The 16,077-nt window shown below is 40.6% G+C and overlaps 2 protein-coding genes across 3 annotated transcripts in view; both read right to left on the bottom strand.

Moving 5' to 3' along the window:
• Positions 1 to 238: 238 nt before the first annotated feature.
• Positions 239 to 14,173, bottom strand: sphk2 (sphingosine kinase 2). 2 transcript variants are annotated; one of them, XM_014341463.2, is made up of 8 exons: positions 13,907 to 14,173; positions 8,188 to 9,781; positions 6,209 to 6,358; positions 6,029 to 6,123; positions 5,803 to 5,918; positions 4,646 to 4,849; positions 2,899 to 4,513; positions 239 to 2,603 (listed from the first exon to the last, which is right to left on the bottom strand). In XM_014341463.2, the coding sequence occupies exons 2-8, from the start codon at positions 8,648 to 8,650 to the stop codon at positions 2,541 to 2,543; spliced, it is 2,706 nt and encodes a 901-aa protein (XP_014196949.1). In that variant the 5' UTR covers positions 8,651 to 9,781; positions 13,907 to 14,173; the 3' UTR covers positions 239 to 2,540. The 2 variants fall into 2 exon arrangements, with proteins under 2 accessions (XP_014196949.1, XP_042069862.1); XM_042213928.1 differs by lacking the exon at positions 13,907 to 14,173 and having other exon boundaries at positions 6,209 to 7,232; positions 8,188 to 8,300.
• A 115-nt stretch (positions 14,174 to 14,288) lies between these two features.
• Positions 14,289 to 16,077, bottom strand: part of rpl18 (ribosomal protein L18) — a gene marked incomplete in the record, with an annotated part of 6,327 nt that continues 4,538 nt past the window's right edge. Inside the window, 1 exon segment of the mRNA XM_014341464.2 lies at positions 14,289 to 14,413. Within this exon segment, the coding sequence (XP_014196950.1) occupies positions 14,338 to 14,413 (76 nt within the window).

Here is a 16,077-nt window from a genome sequence, read left to right as displayed (position 1 = left end):
CAATATATCCACTGTCTCTCCTCTACTAATATCCAAGCCATCTCACCTTTGCTTCTCTAACTCAATATGAACCAAAATCGTTCAGAAATGTTCCCTGCACCTTGCTGCATCTGTGCCATGCAGAATTTAATCAATCCTGAAGTAAAAGGGGGACCAACTCAGTACAAGCATGGCATACCTAATAAGTGGCTGGTGAGTGTATATATAACACTTTTAAGAGGGAAAAAAGGATCGATAGTTACAGATCAATTTTATTATGAATGCGTTGCTGGAAGGGTAAAAGATAAAAAAGCCATTTAGATACGTGAAAAAAGCTTCCTGTTTTCCACATCAAACGGTTTAATTCTATTATAAAAATGTGGTGGCATTTTAGTGACTAAAGACAAAATAAGGCATTAATTTGCTCCAAACAAACATATGAAGTTACATTTATTGAAAACCATATATAACTATTAACTGTACAATGTATATATTTTCATTGTTTTAGTAGTAATTACAATTTCATTACAGGCAGTCCACTACAGACATCTTTATAGCATTAGCAACTGAAGGGTAATACCCCATCATGGTCATATAGGAATTGGTCTTTAACACCATGGTCCCAGCTATGGCCATAGACAACAAAATGTTTAGGAAGGTAAATGGTCATAACTAGTCTCTTAAACATCAAGGGTAAACATTTTGGCAAAAACTCCATTCAAAGTGTATAGAGACTCATCTATTTGGTAATATTACAAGCCTAGACCCAAAATGTTGTACTCACATTCTGTAGCTGTGTAAGCACAGTGAAGCTGTGGTAGAATAGCTGCATTGTGCGCTCAAAGGAACACAAAATAAAAACAAAAGCAAAAAAAATAACATCCTGGTAAGCAAAAGAGTTTTACTCCATTTTCTGCAGTCAGGTTTAAACAGTTCATGATCAACAGCCAGAATTTACAGGCTTATTATACAAAGGCATTGATTTGTCCAGGTATGACCGAGACATACAGTAAGTTGATGATGAACCAAGCAGTTGGCACACAAACTTCCTGATTGATGAACTGCACATGCTAATGATTTATTCTTCGTCCAAGTATCAGCAGATTTGAATAAATAAAAAAAAATCCTCAAAGGGCTTCAACCTCTGTAGTTTTGATTCAACTCATCAACATTTGGAAATACTTGTAGTCTCAAAATATATATTTCAGTTTTAAACATCAGTCTGTTGCCTACTTGAACAAACTGCCTCTGCTGCTGGCAAATTTCTCAAAGTGCAAGCTGTTCTTCTATCTGATTTACCACCTGATCTGACAGCGCTGGGGATTAGTGCTGACTCTACAGCAGGATTTTAGAGTTTCAACATGACTTTGTTAACGGTCAGTCACATCCTCAAAAGCTAAGAGTCTTCAAAGTGCAACAGTTAATTCATGTCAGGTGACGCTAATGCTAGTGGATCTACTTTCTGAAACAAAACACTGCATCAGACAGAATAGTGTTACCCTATAGTTTGAATTGTTCTAGTGTTGTGATCTTCAGTGTGTTTGGGAAGAATACATGTGAAATTTACTTCTTAACTGAGGCATGCAACGTCTGTTAAACATCACTATCACTGTGCCTCCACTGGTTAAGAAAAAAAGGCAGATTATGCAAACGTTGGTGATGGATACCCTTTAACGGATCCATTGCTCCTACTAATGTGGTGACCCTGAAAAGCTTGATCCTGCTGCTCTATGTGGATTTACTTGCATGAGAAAAATGATTACTTGTAGTCACTTTTTTCTCCACTGATACACAAAAGTGGCCGAGTCACATGCGTTCAGACTTTATGTTTTTTAAATGTAGTCAAAGGACTTTGATAGGTGAACGGAAATCAAGAAGATTAAAGTTTCATACATAAGAAGGAAAGGATAAAAGTACAGCTGTACTGTACAGTATCAGATAAGGCATTCCTTTCAGGGACTAAAGTTTTTATACTCAAACATCTGGATGTTGATGTAAGATGAGGCTGTTTGATGATAGAGACGTGGCGATAATTTCACTGGCTCTTGGCCTAAGAGAATCTCAATACATTTTTATAGCTTTTCATGTGTACAAATGATATTCTTTGAATTTAATCTGATTTCTCTTCATCTCAGCATAAGGCAAAAACAAAAACAAAAATAAAACAGGTAGTGCTTCTTTGCATGCATACTGTTATGTATACATCCAACACATGCACTATCTGCACAAAAACCCATAAACATTCAATTGTTTTTCCCTCTCATCATCCCAGGCCGTGCTGTTTTTATGCTTCTCAGGGTACACTGTGCGTAATCCAACAGCTGTGTAATGAGGTGCATTTTTCATCCATTTTGAAATTCACTATTAATCCCTGCAGAGATGCTTCAGTGATGCGTGGCTTGGTTGGTTATCCCTTTCATTAATCCGTAGAAAAGCAGTTTCTGCAATTCGGGCTATTTGAAGTCTCTCAGCTACTCCTGTCCTCTCAGACTATGGATGGCAACAGAGATTATATAATTCAGTAGAGTGCTGATATGTCAATCAAATCAACCAATCCCTGATTAGAATCTGGTAATCCTCTCTCCAGAGTCTCCAACAATGAGACGGGCCATGGAAGGATGGATCTATAAAACATTAAGAGATCAGGAAAATGAATATTACTAATCACAAGTGTTAGTAAAACAAAGCAGCACAGAACACACAGTACTTAAGTGTTGAGAGTAGAAACATACAGTACGTAAGTTGCTGTTGGCAATGTGAATGAATAATCAGATGATTAATTAAAAGCTTTTAAAGTACAGAACATGTAGTTATTACAAACTAAATTCAGACTGAGACAAATGAAAAGACCTAGGAATTTATCACTGTGGTTTTACTCAACAAGTATTATTTATGCTAAATCTTGTTTTTCTTTCTGACCTGTGCTTGAAGCGGCCCATAGGGCACAAGCTCTCCGTCCACAGTGAGTGTTCCTCGTGCCGACAGAGGCTGCAGCCTGAATGCTTTACAGGTAACGTGGCTCACATAGGGAGAGCTGACAGAGTGGTGGGTGCCTCTTTCCATGGCAAAGAAAAGTCTCAGTAGAGTTGCTCTAGAGATCCCTGCTCGCACAAAAGTCAGATGGATCAGCCCATCGTCAAACCTGGCCTGGGGTGCAGCAAAAAGGTCAGCCCCAAGGTGGGTCTGATAAAGGGCCAGGACCAGGACAAAGTCCCCTTCAATGGTGATCCAGTCTCGAGTGGGAAGGGGCTGGTCAAGAGGGGGTAACAAGTCATCCCTTGCTAGATTTAAAGGCAGCGAGAATGATGGACGGTTCTTGAAGGGTCCTGCTGGTTCAGCAATGTCAAAGTTAAAAGAAGAGGATGGCGTGCGTAAAGAGGGCGAGGGTGATGTGGAATTTGGGGTGTTAGGACGAGGAGCGAGGTAGGATGATGAGTGTGGGGAGGCACAAGAAGGAGACGAGGGGGGTGTGGGAGAAAGAGACAGGGAGAGAGAGTTGAGTTTAGGTGGGAGGGAATTTGTCTGGGAGTGCTGAAGGAGGGAGAGGGGCCTTGGCCGGGAGGCGTTTTGGTTTTTGTCCAGGGTTTTGGCCTTGTAAGAGAAGGGAGAATGACGAAAGGGAGAGGAGATCGTCAAAGCTCGCTCACGAGCGACATCCAGTGTGTATGAATCTTTCCGGTAGTAAGATCCATTCAGATCGATATCATCGACGCCATTTGAAGTGCCTGAATCTGCATCAGCCTCCTGACTGAGAGGCTGGTTGCAGAGAGCTTCGGCTATCTGGCTCGAAGGGGCTGAATTCTTTCTCACTGCCTGCCTGGTCTCATGAAGGCAATCCTGGTGGGTGACGCCATCCTCTGGCTCTTCATCTGCCTCTCGCCCCATGACAACCCCATAGCTCTCACCCAGCTCTCTCGCATGCAACACTCCCTCTCCTTCTACAGAACCACTGCTCCCTTCCCCATCCTTACCTCTATCGTCTTCCTCAATCTCCTCTGAGTATTGCTCTGCTGTTCCATCATCTTCCCTTTCATCCTTGATCCTCTCCAGCCTTTCTTCCCTTCCCATACTGCATTCATCCCTTTCATTTGATTCTGAACTTGTCCCTGATCTCTCTGAACAAGTCCCTGACCTCTCCTCCTCCGCTTCCATCTCCATCTGTCCCTCCCTCTCTCTGTCTTCTGCCAGACTGCTTGCCCTCACCACACCAGTTCCTCCTCCCCTGGCCCTCTCCCTTCTTCTCTCCCTTTCCTTTTGCCTCTCTTCTTTTTCCCTCTCTCCCTCACCCCTGCGCAAGCTCCTCTGTTCACTGATGCCCATGTCAGAGCAGGTGCGATGGATAGGCGTGCGGCAGAAGCCCTCCAGGCCTTCTGTGATACTGCGGGAGAGCGGTCTCCTTGGTGGAGGTGTGGCATCTGGTGATGTGGTGACAACAGAGGGTGGTAGGAAGGAGAGACGACCCTTGTAGGATCGTAGAGAAGCTATGCGCACTAATGTGCCCAGGGTGAAGCGAGCTGAGCCAAGACCACGATACCTGGAAGAAGACAAGACTGCAAGTGAAGCTACATTTTGAAATTGACGTCACATAATCCAGAATAAATTAAAAGCCAGGCTTTTATGAAGAAAACAACATTAGATTAAGATTCTGAAAACTTGAAACACCCACCTCTCACTCTCAATGTCCACATCGGACACAAAGCCCCAGGCAACAGAAAGAAAGGAAAACAGTCTCCTGGGTCCTGCAGCACGGTTGCTGTTGGAAGGGGCGGGGCTTGTTGTCACAGAGACCAGGTCCATGGGTCGGACTCCGCCTCGACAGAGCAAAAAGCAGCAGTTCAAAAGGAGGGGCTCTCGAAGGCACATGTCATACCTGAGGAAATTTTAAAAAAAGTAAAAATAAAGACAGATCTGTACAACAGCTATTCAAAGACTAGATTAAACAAAACAAATATACATAATTCTACGGTCTTTTGTTTAGGAAAAAAACATTGTTTTTTATGTAGTTTATTTTAACAGAATAATCTGGGTATCCATGGGCTTTTTTGTAAGGTCAGTTTTCATAAAAATAAACTAAAATCATCTGACTACATCAGAGGGTCTCAGGATCATCTAAACCTCCCTGTACAAGCCAGCAGATAAGGACGTTACATTGAACATAAATGTCACGACAACTGGATATTCTTCTCGGAAGTTCAGTAAAGCAAAAGAGACATGCCATCATATGAATGTATGAATATAATAAGAAAATTCAGCACTAGCAAAGAGAGCATCCATTGACTCTGAGACCCTCTGTGATGCAGATCCAAGGAGGTTTAAATCATAGAAAATTATTTCTAGACAGAAGGATTCACAGCTAGAAAATGAACCTGGTATCAAAATGTAGATTAAAAATGAGCCATTTCATTGGCTAAAAGTTGTTTTGACCAGCCAGCTATCTCACAGGATGAGATAGCTGGCTGAGGGTTTACAGAAAGTGCACTTTTTTAAGTTTCTCCAAAAACGTATCAGAAAACAGATATTTCTTTCAGGGTATCACAGCTTGTTTCTGTTACTCTCTGTCAAAAATATTAAACTGGTTAAGTTTTGCTGTGAAAGAGTCTGCATATGCAATCTGTAATATGACTGGCTCATTCAGAAGTCATAAAGTTTAAAGAATTAACTTGACTGCACCCGTTATCAGCAAACACAATCTAGACTGTCAGCATTACTTTAAATCATCCACTATGCAAACACTGAGGGAGATATGAAGACTTAATGTTCCACCTAATTCCACACTGTACAGGCAGCTGGAAGAAAAGCTTCAACCTAAACAGATGTGCTCACCCTGCGTGGTGATTGATGGAGCCAGCCAGTGCATTCCCAGAGCCGCAGGGTAGAATCCCGACAGGTGTTTTTATTGCTTGTTCCCAGTCTGAGCGCTCCATCAGCCCATTAATTACCTGCAGGAAAACAAGACAGAAGATTTAAATAATCACAGTGTTAGACATAGACATACATTTACGTGCCACAATTTCAGCCTGGTTGTCCTCTCAGGCCAAAAACACCTTACCTCATGCAGTAGACCATCCCCAGAAACAATGATGATGCCATCCCACTCTGGGAGTGATATCTCTCTGATGAGCTCTCTGGCATGGTTCTGGCGTTCTGAGGGAGGGTAATTACGTTAATGCCTGCCATATAAATGCATACATTCTGACTCATTGGGATGTTTTAGACCTCAGGGTGTTACCTGTCTGTATAAGGTTGTAGCTGATGTTGGACTCTCTAATCATTGGCAGGATGTGGGTCTGACACCACTGCATTGCCTGGCCTCTTCCACTGAAGGGATTGACCAATAACAGTAGTCGCCTGGGACGAGGTAGCAGACTTCTTGAAAATTCTTCACAAGAAAGACAGAACAGGATGGATTAATTAAAACCTGCACAGCTCTGGTCCAGGACAAAGAAAGTGGTTCAGCACATTTTCAAAACCAGCCAACTGGGACATAAGCTAAGCTGGTATTACAGTGTTGCCCAACCTTGGACTTTGAATGCATTTATCCATTTGAAGCCTCCTAAAGTTCTCCTGACAGAATACATATCACACTGTCCTTCAAGAGTGAGTTTGTCAATCATTTAAAGTCAGATATATGATAAAGGGCACATTTAGACTTCAAATTATAGGTATTATAGTTGGTCAAAACTAAACAGTGGCATACGAAGGCAATGAAATTACTCTAGTCCTGTTCTATAAAACCTGTGGGGAAAGTAAATATCTAAGGATAAAATTCAATATAAACTGTAGTATGTTATAGATGAAACCACTGGTGCATGAGAGGATATTATGTGGCTGTGCTGTCACATAATCCTTGATTATGCAATAAACCACACTTCACGCTATTGTGTGGAAAACCCATCTGACCACACCTATAATGCCCGTCAGCATAAACATTCTCAGTATTGGGCCACTGAGTGATTCAGAAGTGTGATTATGAATGTTACACAAGCAGAAATTAAAAAAAGAATGACAGCTGCATCACTGCGAGTGAAGGGTATGCACTAAAGATCTCAGAAGACGAGGAGATTTAAGAGACTTAAGGATTAAAGAGTGAGCCTACAGACGAGGAAAAGAAAAACAGAAGATGGGAGATGCCGATTAACTCTGTGCCACACAGACAATGGAGACAAAAAAAGTAAACACAAACACAAAGTTCACGCTGAGCTGTCAGATAACTGAGGATGGTGACTCCCCGCCCTCTGTCTCTGCATTAGACACTGAAAGATACAGACCACATGTGCAGGAAAGATAAGAGGAAGGACGTATAGGTTTAGATGGAAAAAACCCCACAAAAAAAATAAAGAAAATGATCCTGTTATGTGAAACACACAAAATCCAAAAGCTCTCGATGCTAAATCTCACAGCCTCTTAGGGTGCATTAGTGTTAATCCTCATTTGTCTTTTATATAATGCCCCAAAATGTTAAACTAGTCTTGTTACCATTTGTGCCCTCAGTGAGGAAATGTAATACATTAAAGTCTTGGTTCCCTGTGACATTACGCTAGGCTTAGTAGAAGTTTACAAAGAGGGCATGGAGCAAAGTGGATTGATGCTACATTGTGTAGGTTTTCTACTGTAAGCATCTGAAATTCAAGACTTTATCAAGGAGACAAATACAAAGGCTAAAGCTCCATAAACACTGTGATAAGCTATTAGTGTTACTCTTTTAATTAGGCCATCAGCTCAGTGTACAGTACCAACGATCAGGGCGAACTGTGGTTTACAGTTGCTGCCACTATCGAATCGATTTCAGCCTAGTCTTATATAATATAATAGAGCAGACGTAGTTGTATATAAGACATTGGAAAACTGAATTTTGCCTTAATGAATTTTTTGCCTTATTGTTCACTAATTTGCTTTTTTTATTATTAAATTATTATTATTAAATTGTGATAAAATAAAATAAAATAAAAACTGTCTGAATTACTCCTGGAAAATGTTCAAAAGCTTTGCTTCTACTGCCCCTGGTCATTTATAATAAAAGTTTCATTATGACATACTTACATTTAAGACAACATAATAAAATTCATACAATAAAACAAAAACAAAAAAATCACACTCTACAGTATATAAATACGCAAAATGTGTAGCTACTACTACAGTCTTTTGTATGTTCATTTAAAAACAAGATCCAAGCTGTACAAACAAACCACAGGTAAAACATACACTCACCTGTGTTAGCAGTGACCATCACACCTCTAAGTAGACACTGTACAGCAGCCGACCACCTCTCAGCTTCAGCTCTGCTTTCTGCCAGATAGGCCCTCACCTGCCTGCGCCGGGACACTCCTTTCCTTCGTTTTCCTGGTGGGTACCAGTACAGCACCAGCAGAGGGGGAGCAGGGGACCGGGGGCAGCTGCACCCCACCAACTCTAATAAGGGTAGCAGGAGACGAGCTTCTTTTCCAGGCCGGGGGGACAGGCGTTGTATATGTATGTGGGTGTGGGTGAGGGTCAGGGCGTAGTTGGATGCCGGAGCTGGAGTTGGAGGAGCAGCTGGGGACAGCCCTCCTGAACCACCGGGGCTGTTGGGACTACTGTTATTGTTGCTGTTGCTGCTTGTTCCCCAGCTGGCAAACTGACCATGAAGGAGAGCTTCTGCTGGAGAAGGTGAGGAAGGTTCTGGGGATCGCATTTTCTTTGCTCAAAGTTAATCAGTCTAAAAAAAAAAAACAAGGGCTTCTGAACTCAGATGCTTGAAGAGTTGGGCAATCTACCAGCTGTTCATGTTTTGCAGCACAAATTGAAAGACTATGTCTGTCGAGAACTTTCTCCTTAAAATCTCTTCGAAATCATTCTTTTTGTCAGTGCTTCAGTTTAAGGGGTAAAAGTCACAAAAAATGATCTTCCTGTCATTCCAGTTCAGATATATGTCTTCATTTGAAAAGAATACAAATAACGTTTCCCAGTTTAATCCTTCTTCAAATTAGAGTATTTTTTTATTGATCCAGTGAAGATGGGAACTGCTTAAGACCAGTCTTTGTGTCACAGTTAGAAACCTCCCATGTGATCTGTGGAGCTGTCAGCTCATACAGTTGGCTCCGAATTGGAAAGTGGACAGAAAATACATCAACATAGTCACAACAAACAGGATTTTTATAAAATGTAGAATCAGTCATTTAAGCAAAAAAAAAAAAAAGTGTTCTTCACAAAGTATAAAAATAAGTTTACATTACAATGTAAAAGCTGCCTATTGTGATAGCAATACAGGGCAGCTCAGCAGCTACTTAACAATGACAATTCGCCTTAAATAATTACACATATGGACAAAAATGAAACTCTTAGTTGCATTAAAAATGATCATTAAGTATGATCAAGACAAAACACAAACACACCTTGTTTAGACAAGGAGGCTACAACAATTAAATTAAATTAATGCACAAGATTTTTGTAAAGTAAGTTGCATTTTAAGTGTTGCCCAAAAAGTAATTAATGCCACAAAGATAGATTAGTGCAGACTTTTCAAGACCTTTGACACTTCTATTGCTATCTTGTTCTAAGTGACATAAAGGAGGCAGACAAAAGGAGTGACTAAGCCAGTTCTCCAGACAGTAGTGTGATAACATTCACTCAATCAAGTACTACCCCCCAAGAGGAGGAGCAACACAAAGACAGGTGAAAAAACAAAAATGACAACAGAAATCAAAAACAAAAACAGAAACAAAACAAAAGACAAACAAGGAGACAGTTCCAGTTGGGTCCTTAGTTTATGTCATCTTAAAGTCCTTGAGTCAAGCCTCACGTTCCCTCCCAAATATCTCTGTTCCTGTTTGAGGACAAAGGAGAACAGCAGTTAGTGGAAAAAAACAACAGTAGGAAAAAGAAACAAAAGCAGGGGCCTGACTAAGAAGCAAGTTCAGCATACCCTGAATATTTTTTCCTTATCTGGTTTCAGTTACTCTAACATGCACTGATCAGCTCAATAACTTAACCCAGTGTTTTCCAAACTACCTGCAAGTGCGTTCGCTTGATGGGGAATTGTATTGGCACCTAACACCTAAACAGAAATATCGACAAGTCCATGCTATACAAGGAGACAAACCCTAATATTAGAAAATCAAAGATTTTTTAATGACCTAATACAGGCTGAAAGCAACACAGCTGCTACAGACAAAGCACGTACGTGTGTGTTCACTCACTTACTGTCCCAAGTAGGCAAACTTGTTGTGGAGGAAATTAATGAAGCACAATACTTTGTCATTAAGACACAGGAGGATCTGACATACGTGTATGTAAAACATTTTAAATTCAGTGCCAGTGAGGTTAAACTGTGTGAGAACATGTAAAAAATAAAGAAAAATATGGTTTTCCTGTCTATTCACAAACTTTGTATAAAGTTTGTAAGAACAAGGCACAGGTGTCCTGTTTTAAGATCATGCTACTAAAGGCGTACAGAACACTAAAACTACTTTAAACTTGCTAGCAGCAAACAGAAAAAGCCTGTTCCTGTACAGCCAGTGAAAGCTTAGTTCACATTGCCAGCAGTAAGAGTCAGACCCGCTCCCGGTGGAAGTTGGACTCTATCAGGGCTGCCCTTTGTCACCAGTTCTATTTGCAGCTTTTGTAGACAGAATTTCTAAGTGCAGTAAGATTGTGGAAGGTTTCTGTTTTGGAGGCCATGGATAATCTCTTTGCTTTTTTGTGGAATCATGCAATTTTTATTTATTTTTTTTGCCTCACCAGGAAGTGGCCTCCAGCACCGAGGTGGTTGGTAGCTTAGTGTGAAGTGGGATAAGAATTAGCGAATCTAAGGCTATCTTCGCACTGCAAGCAAAAGCGCATCAAACCCGACTTTTTTGACCCTACCCTAAACTGTTGGGAAGACAACGTTGGAGAAACGTGAACATTTTATTTGTACTGTATAATCTGCAGATTCTGACAGAAACCTGCAACTATCCTTTGAAGCACAGCTCCTCTCTAAAACTGCAATAAGGATAATTATTAGGCCATATGTAAATAACAAAATAACTTTATAACTTAAAGAAAAATTGGGAAACTTAAAGACTGAAACAAGTCTTTATATTAAGGGCTATCAGTCAAACAATACTGTTTGCTCTGGGTCTAAACAGAGCGCGTTGTGTGTGATGTCTTCTTTTGTGCATGCGGGCCACTTTGAGGGTTCACACTAGAGTGCTTTTGCTGTCACATTTTATTTGTAGTGTGAACAAGCAGACAAAAAAATTGGATCTGATCAACAAATCGGAATTGAGCATTAAGACCTGCAGTGTGAACGTAGCCTAAGACACAAGGTTCTCAGTCAGAAAAGGGGTGATTGCCCACTCAAGGTTAGAGGGGAGTTGCTGGCCGAAGTGAAGGAGTTTAACTATTTCTGGGTCTGATTCATGAGTGATGGGAGTTTGAAAGGCTGACTGGCACAGCATCAGCAATGATGTGGACGATAAACCGGTTTATTGCGGTGAAGAGAGAGCTGAACCTGATGGTTTACCTGTTGATCTACATTCCTACCCTCACCTGTGGACCCAAGCTCTGGGTAGTGAACTGAAATACTGACATCATCAACACAATCAGCAGATTAGAGATAGGGTGAGAAGCTTGGTCGTTTTGGAAGGGCTCAAAGTAGAGTCATTCCTCCTACACATCAAAAGGAGTGGGATGCTCCCTGGGTGCCTCCAAGGTGAACTGTTTTGGTCATGTCCTATCGTGAGGACGCTCTGGGGTTGCTGGAGAGATTATATCTCCCAGAAAGACTGTGAATACCATGGTGTCTTCCTGGAAGTACTAGGGGAGGTAATGGGGGGGGGTGTCACTCTGGTATGATTGCTGCACATTCAAACCATGATAGTGGTAGATGAATGGATGAAACTAAGAATCCATTGTTTCTCATTTTTCAAAATTTCTCAGACAAAAACTTCACCCCCTCAAAATAGCAGTACCATTAGGTCCATGGGTCAGAATAGATCATTTACTCTGGTAAAAAGCGAATCACCCTTTGTAACACTGATAATCCAGTGTTATAGCTGATGTTACCTCAGTAAGAGCAGAATCTTGCTTGCCAGTACAAGCCTCAGCACTATGACCACACCACAATGCTGTGGTGATAACCATGACATGATTTTGCAAATATTTAAGAAATCAAAATTTAAGAAGCACAACAGGAAATTACATGAAATGAATAAAACTTTAGATTGATTGTACTGCACAAAAACAATACTTCAGTCAAGTACAGAGGAGGACATTGATGATAAGAAAACTGATTATGGGTACAGGGTGAAGCAATATAAGATTCGTTATGCCCTTTGACCTGAGGTCCGTCTGTGCTAAACCACGTAATGACTCAAGAGTCACACATCCTCAACTGGCTTGCTGAGACACTATTTTTTGTAGAGGAAAGGTTGGATGACAATTCATGTGTTGTTGTTTTTTCAAATTCAGGGTAACTTCTGCGTAACAGGATTTAGGGACACAGTGTCTCCTTCACGGTTTAAATAACCTAACCTAAATAATTGTATTATATTTTACAGACTTTGCAATAAGCATTAGTACAGTCTCATATTTGTACCAACCAATGAGGTCTGGTATCAACTCTTATCAAAGAGCCATATCAGGATTTTCCCTGTATGTTAAATCTTTTATTTCCCTCCAAAAAGGTTTTAACCTTCTACCAAAGTAAAACAAACAGAGGTATGATTTTTGAAAGTGGGATTTCATTCAGTCAAGCTTAAACATAACTTTGTTTTACAACATGTCCCCATATAATAGGAAAACGCACAGACTTCTGCATAAAGTACTCATGTTGACCCTAGAAAAACCATGGATATATAATCAAAATACACCGAAACACATGTATTATTTTCAAATTACATTACACGTGAGGTTATAGCAATGTTAAATTACCAAGTCAGCAGGACACAGATCATTAGACTTTAGCTCATAAAGTACAATTGCTGCAGTCTCACCTGGGACTTCGGTTTACCCTAAATTAATAAACTGTTCACATCTTTCAACTTTTATAGCAGTCAGGAAACATTATGCAAGCTGTGGTGTAGACAAAATCAATACTTGGCTGATGTCCCGTCCTGATAAAGCACACACACAGAAAAAGACCCTACCGATGCCCATTGTTGCACCTTACCCTGTCCTTGAATCGCAGGGCGGGGACACCCAAAAATAATAATAATAATAATAATACTATGCTCCGGCTAATTTTGGTCTCCCACACAATGAGGTTGTCTTTGAGTGACTTCAAAGTACTTTTGGCCAATTTTCGATAAGGTTACACTTTTGAATTCGAGGTCGCTCTTGTAGTAAAGGCGTTATTAAACATTTATTAGCAGCTTGTCTGGTAGTAAGAGCTACGTCTATGTCGTTAAACTTTAATGCTACATGGATTTGACAGGCTGTTAGCCTGCTAACCTGTTCATATTTAGCTGTATTTTGACAGTTACAGCACAGGCGAGCTAGAGCCGATAATTCTAGCTTGTAGTGCCAGAAATGAGAAGGTGAAATATGAACTGCAGGAAGCGGTTCTTTGTGTACGGTAAACAGAGCTGCTAAGCAATAGTTGTGAATCGAGCGTCACTAACATTAGCTAATGCAAACGGCTGACACGCTGCACAGGGGCTAACTAGGGGCTTTCTAACTGACATATAGCCCCAGTTCAACCCGACAAATATATTCAAATATAACTCCACTAAAGATTGGTGAGGAACACTATGGACAAATCGAAATAAAATGCCCCTTTTGTTTAATTAAATACTTAAATTAGCGCATAGGATACATGGTTTTAGCTAGCAGTTATTAAGACCCTATCAAAATGAGCAACAGGAAAAGTTGTTTTCGGGCTTTGTATGTCGCCAGAAGCATATCTGTATAACCCATGTTTAATATCATTTCATGGTTTTTAAAGAAGAAAAGAAAAAGCCCCAACTACCTCATCTTGGCTCCCCTCTTTCGACAGATAGCCTCTGAATGCTGTGGCTCGGTGCAGGAAGTATGTGGAGACGCAGGAGCAGCAGCTCTGAGCGGCGGAGAGGAAATCCAATGACGATAAGGAAAACAGAACACCCACCCACCGACATTCTCCAATCATTGACAGACCAGCACTTCCTGGCCAACTCACTTGTTATCAGGCCGGCTGATAAATGCCAATTAAAAGACGTGTCCTGTAACATTTACGTGGGGACCTCAGTTTATTAGCCACATGCCATTCTTGTCTTCCAGCATGGCTGGTGCTTTAACACGAGCTCCACCATATTAACAATGAAGGGTGTATTTTGCGGAGAGCAAGCACTCAAACAAAAACACAGAAGACATTTTGTACAACCAGCCTTTTATTGGTAGCAGAGTGAAAACAAAAACGCATTAGTTCTTGTAGCCGCAGCTGGCTCTGCGACCACGGGCTCTCTCGAACTTCCTGCCCTTGGAGCGGACGTAGGGCCTGGAGAAAGACACAAAAGGGTTTAAATTTAGCATATCTAACACATAAGATTAAGTTCCATTTGTCCCTTGAACTCAATGTCAGTGGTAAAAATCGATCTCTTATTTTTCCAGTGGGAAAAGACTGAAGCAGGTATTTGAATGAAGCCTTTCATAGCTGGGCCTTTACATCATCCTGTGAGTCACAATCCAGCTATGTTGATGGATCATACATCATCCTAAGAGCTTCATTTGTTTGGGACAAAGTGCTGGAATTTATTTTGTTTGGGAACACATTTCCATCAATTCATCATTACCTTACATCAGCCTCACATGTCTTTACTTGTTAAAGGTAGGTTTCATCAACATGTAAAGTACTTTAGAAGTGTCTTCTGATTTATCTCAAGAGTCTTTTTATAACATCATTATTAACATGTGTGAAAGACATTGTTCTACACTGACAACCAACACCACCTCTGAACTCCTCAAACCTTAAAACTATTGTATTTAAAAACATCAAACACTGATTAAATCAAGAGATATGTACCATGTCTACCACCTGTAAGATTAATTTACTAATTATGACTGAAGTGGTTACCACTTCAATCATGCTTTTAATAGGGCGGAGATTTCTAATTCACTTTTGTAATCTCGTCCTAGGAGACGAGCCCAAGAAACAGCTGGATGTGTATTTACTAAGTCTGAATGTAAACCCTTTTTAAAAAAAAAAAAAAAAAAAAAAAAGCATGCCAGAATAAGGAAATCTTTTAATTCTGGCCTTTGTGGACTCCTGGGCATTTAAAGCATGAAGCAACAGTGGACTACTGAGAATCCCTTGAGCAGTTTTCAAACACGCATTGGAAGCGCTTCTCACAGCTGTGTGAGTATGATGACCATCAAAAACTTAACCACAAGAGCACAAGACTGTGTCCAGACATTCTGAATATGTCACTTCCTGCTAAAACGAAACATTGATTAGTACTTAGAGAACTATGAGGCTTATAATCTCCTTATGTGTGCTACAGACAAGAAAGGGCAAGTTAAGGCAAGTGTGGACAATGGTCTCCCTGATTCTCTCAACGCAGTCCTGAGTACATGCACATAACCAGCTTTAGTTAAAGGCTAAGTAGGGCTGTGTGATATGACCAAAATCTCATATCCCGATATAAAACATCTATCGTCCAATAACGATATAAATCACAAAATTTTAACATTTTCTGTAAATTCTGTGAATCTCTGGCAGCTCGACTCGTGAAGTGTTTCCAGCTGGGCGCCATGTACCTGGAGTCCAGTGTTTTAACCGATGCATGAAACTACACATTTTCAGTCATAAGTTGTAACGGCCGCCGTTTTCTTTGTGAGTATTTATTACACGGCGTGCTGCAGGGAAAAGCCTGTTCTAACGTTTCAGTCTAAGGTTTATTTTTTAGCACCTGACGGCTATTTTTTGCTTCTCATCCGTAAACACTGCATACTCTTTCACGTGATTCAGTTTATTTTGAAGAGTCTCAACAGGATCTTGAGCTTTATTGTGAAAGGTTTATGTGGAAAATAAACAAGCGGATACGCGATGGTCGTTGTTACTAACGACAACTAAAAACAGGCGCTCGTCCGTCTGTAGTGTGGTTATATAAGAGAGAACTTTAAGAAATTAATATAGCCACTACAGTGATCATCAAAACGATG

This window comes from Haplochromis burtoni, unplaced genomic scaffold, assembly GCF_018398535.1.
Source record: "Haplochromis burtoni strain Fernald_Lab_line unplaced genomic scaffold, NCSU_Asbu1 Contig_497, whole genome shotgun sequence".
NCBI classification, from domain to species: Eukaryota; Metazoa; Chordata; class Actinopteri; order Cichliformes; family Cichlidae; genus Haplochromis; species Haplochromis burtoni.
The sequence above is the reverse complement of the archived record's forward strand: the minus strand, read 5'-3'. Positions and strand labels throughout refer to the sequence as shown.

Bases quoted from the DNA above. Each gene is read 5' to 3' on its own strand.
- sphk2 (XM_014341463.2), bottom strand. From the start codon at position 8,650: ATGCGATCCCCAGAACCTTCCTCACCTTCTCCAGCAGAAGCTCTCCTT. The intron at 6,124-6,208 runs GTAACACCCTGA...ACCCTCCCTCAG, and splicing joins CTACAACCTTATACAGACAG to AACGCCAGAACCATGCCAGA. The intron at 5,919-6,028 runs GTAAGGTGTTTT...GTTTTCCTGCAG, and splicing joins GGGATGGTCTACTGCATGAG to GTAATTAATGGGCTGATGGA.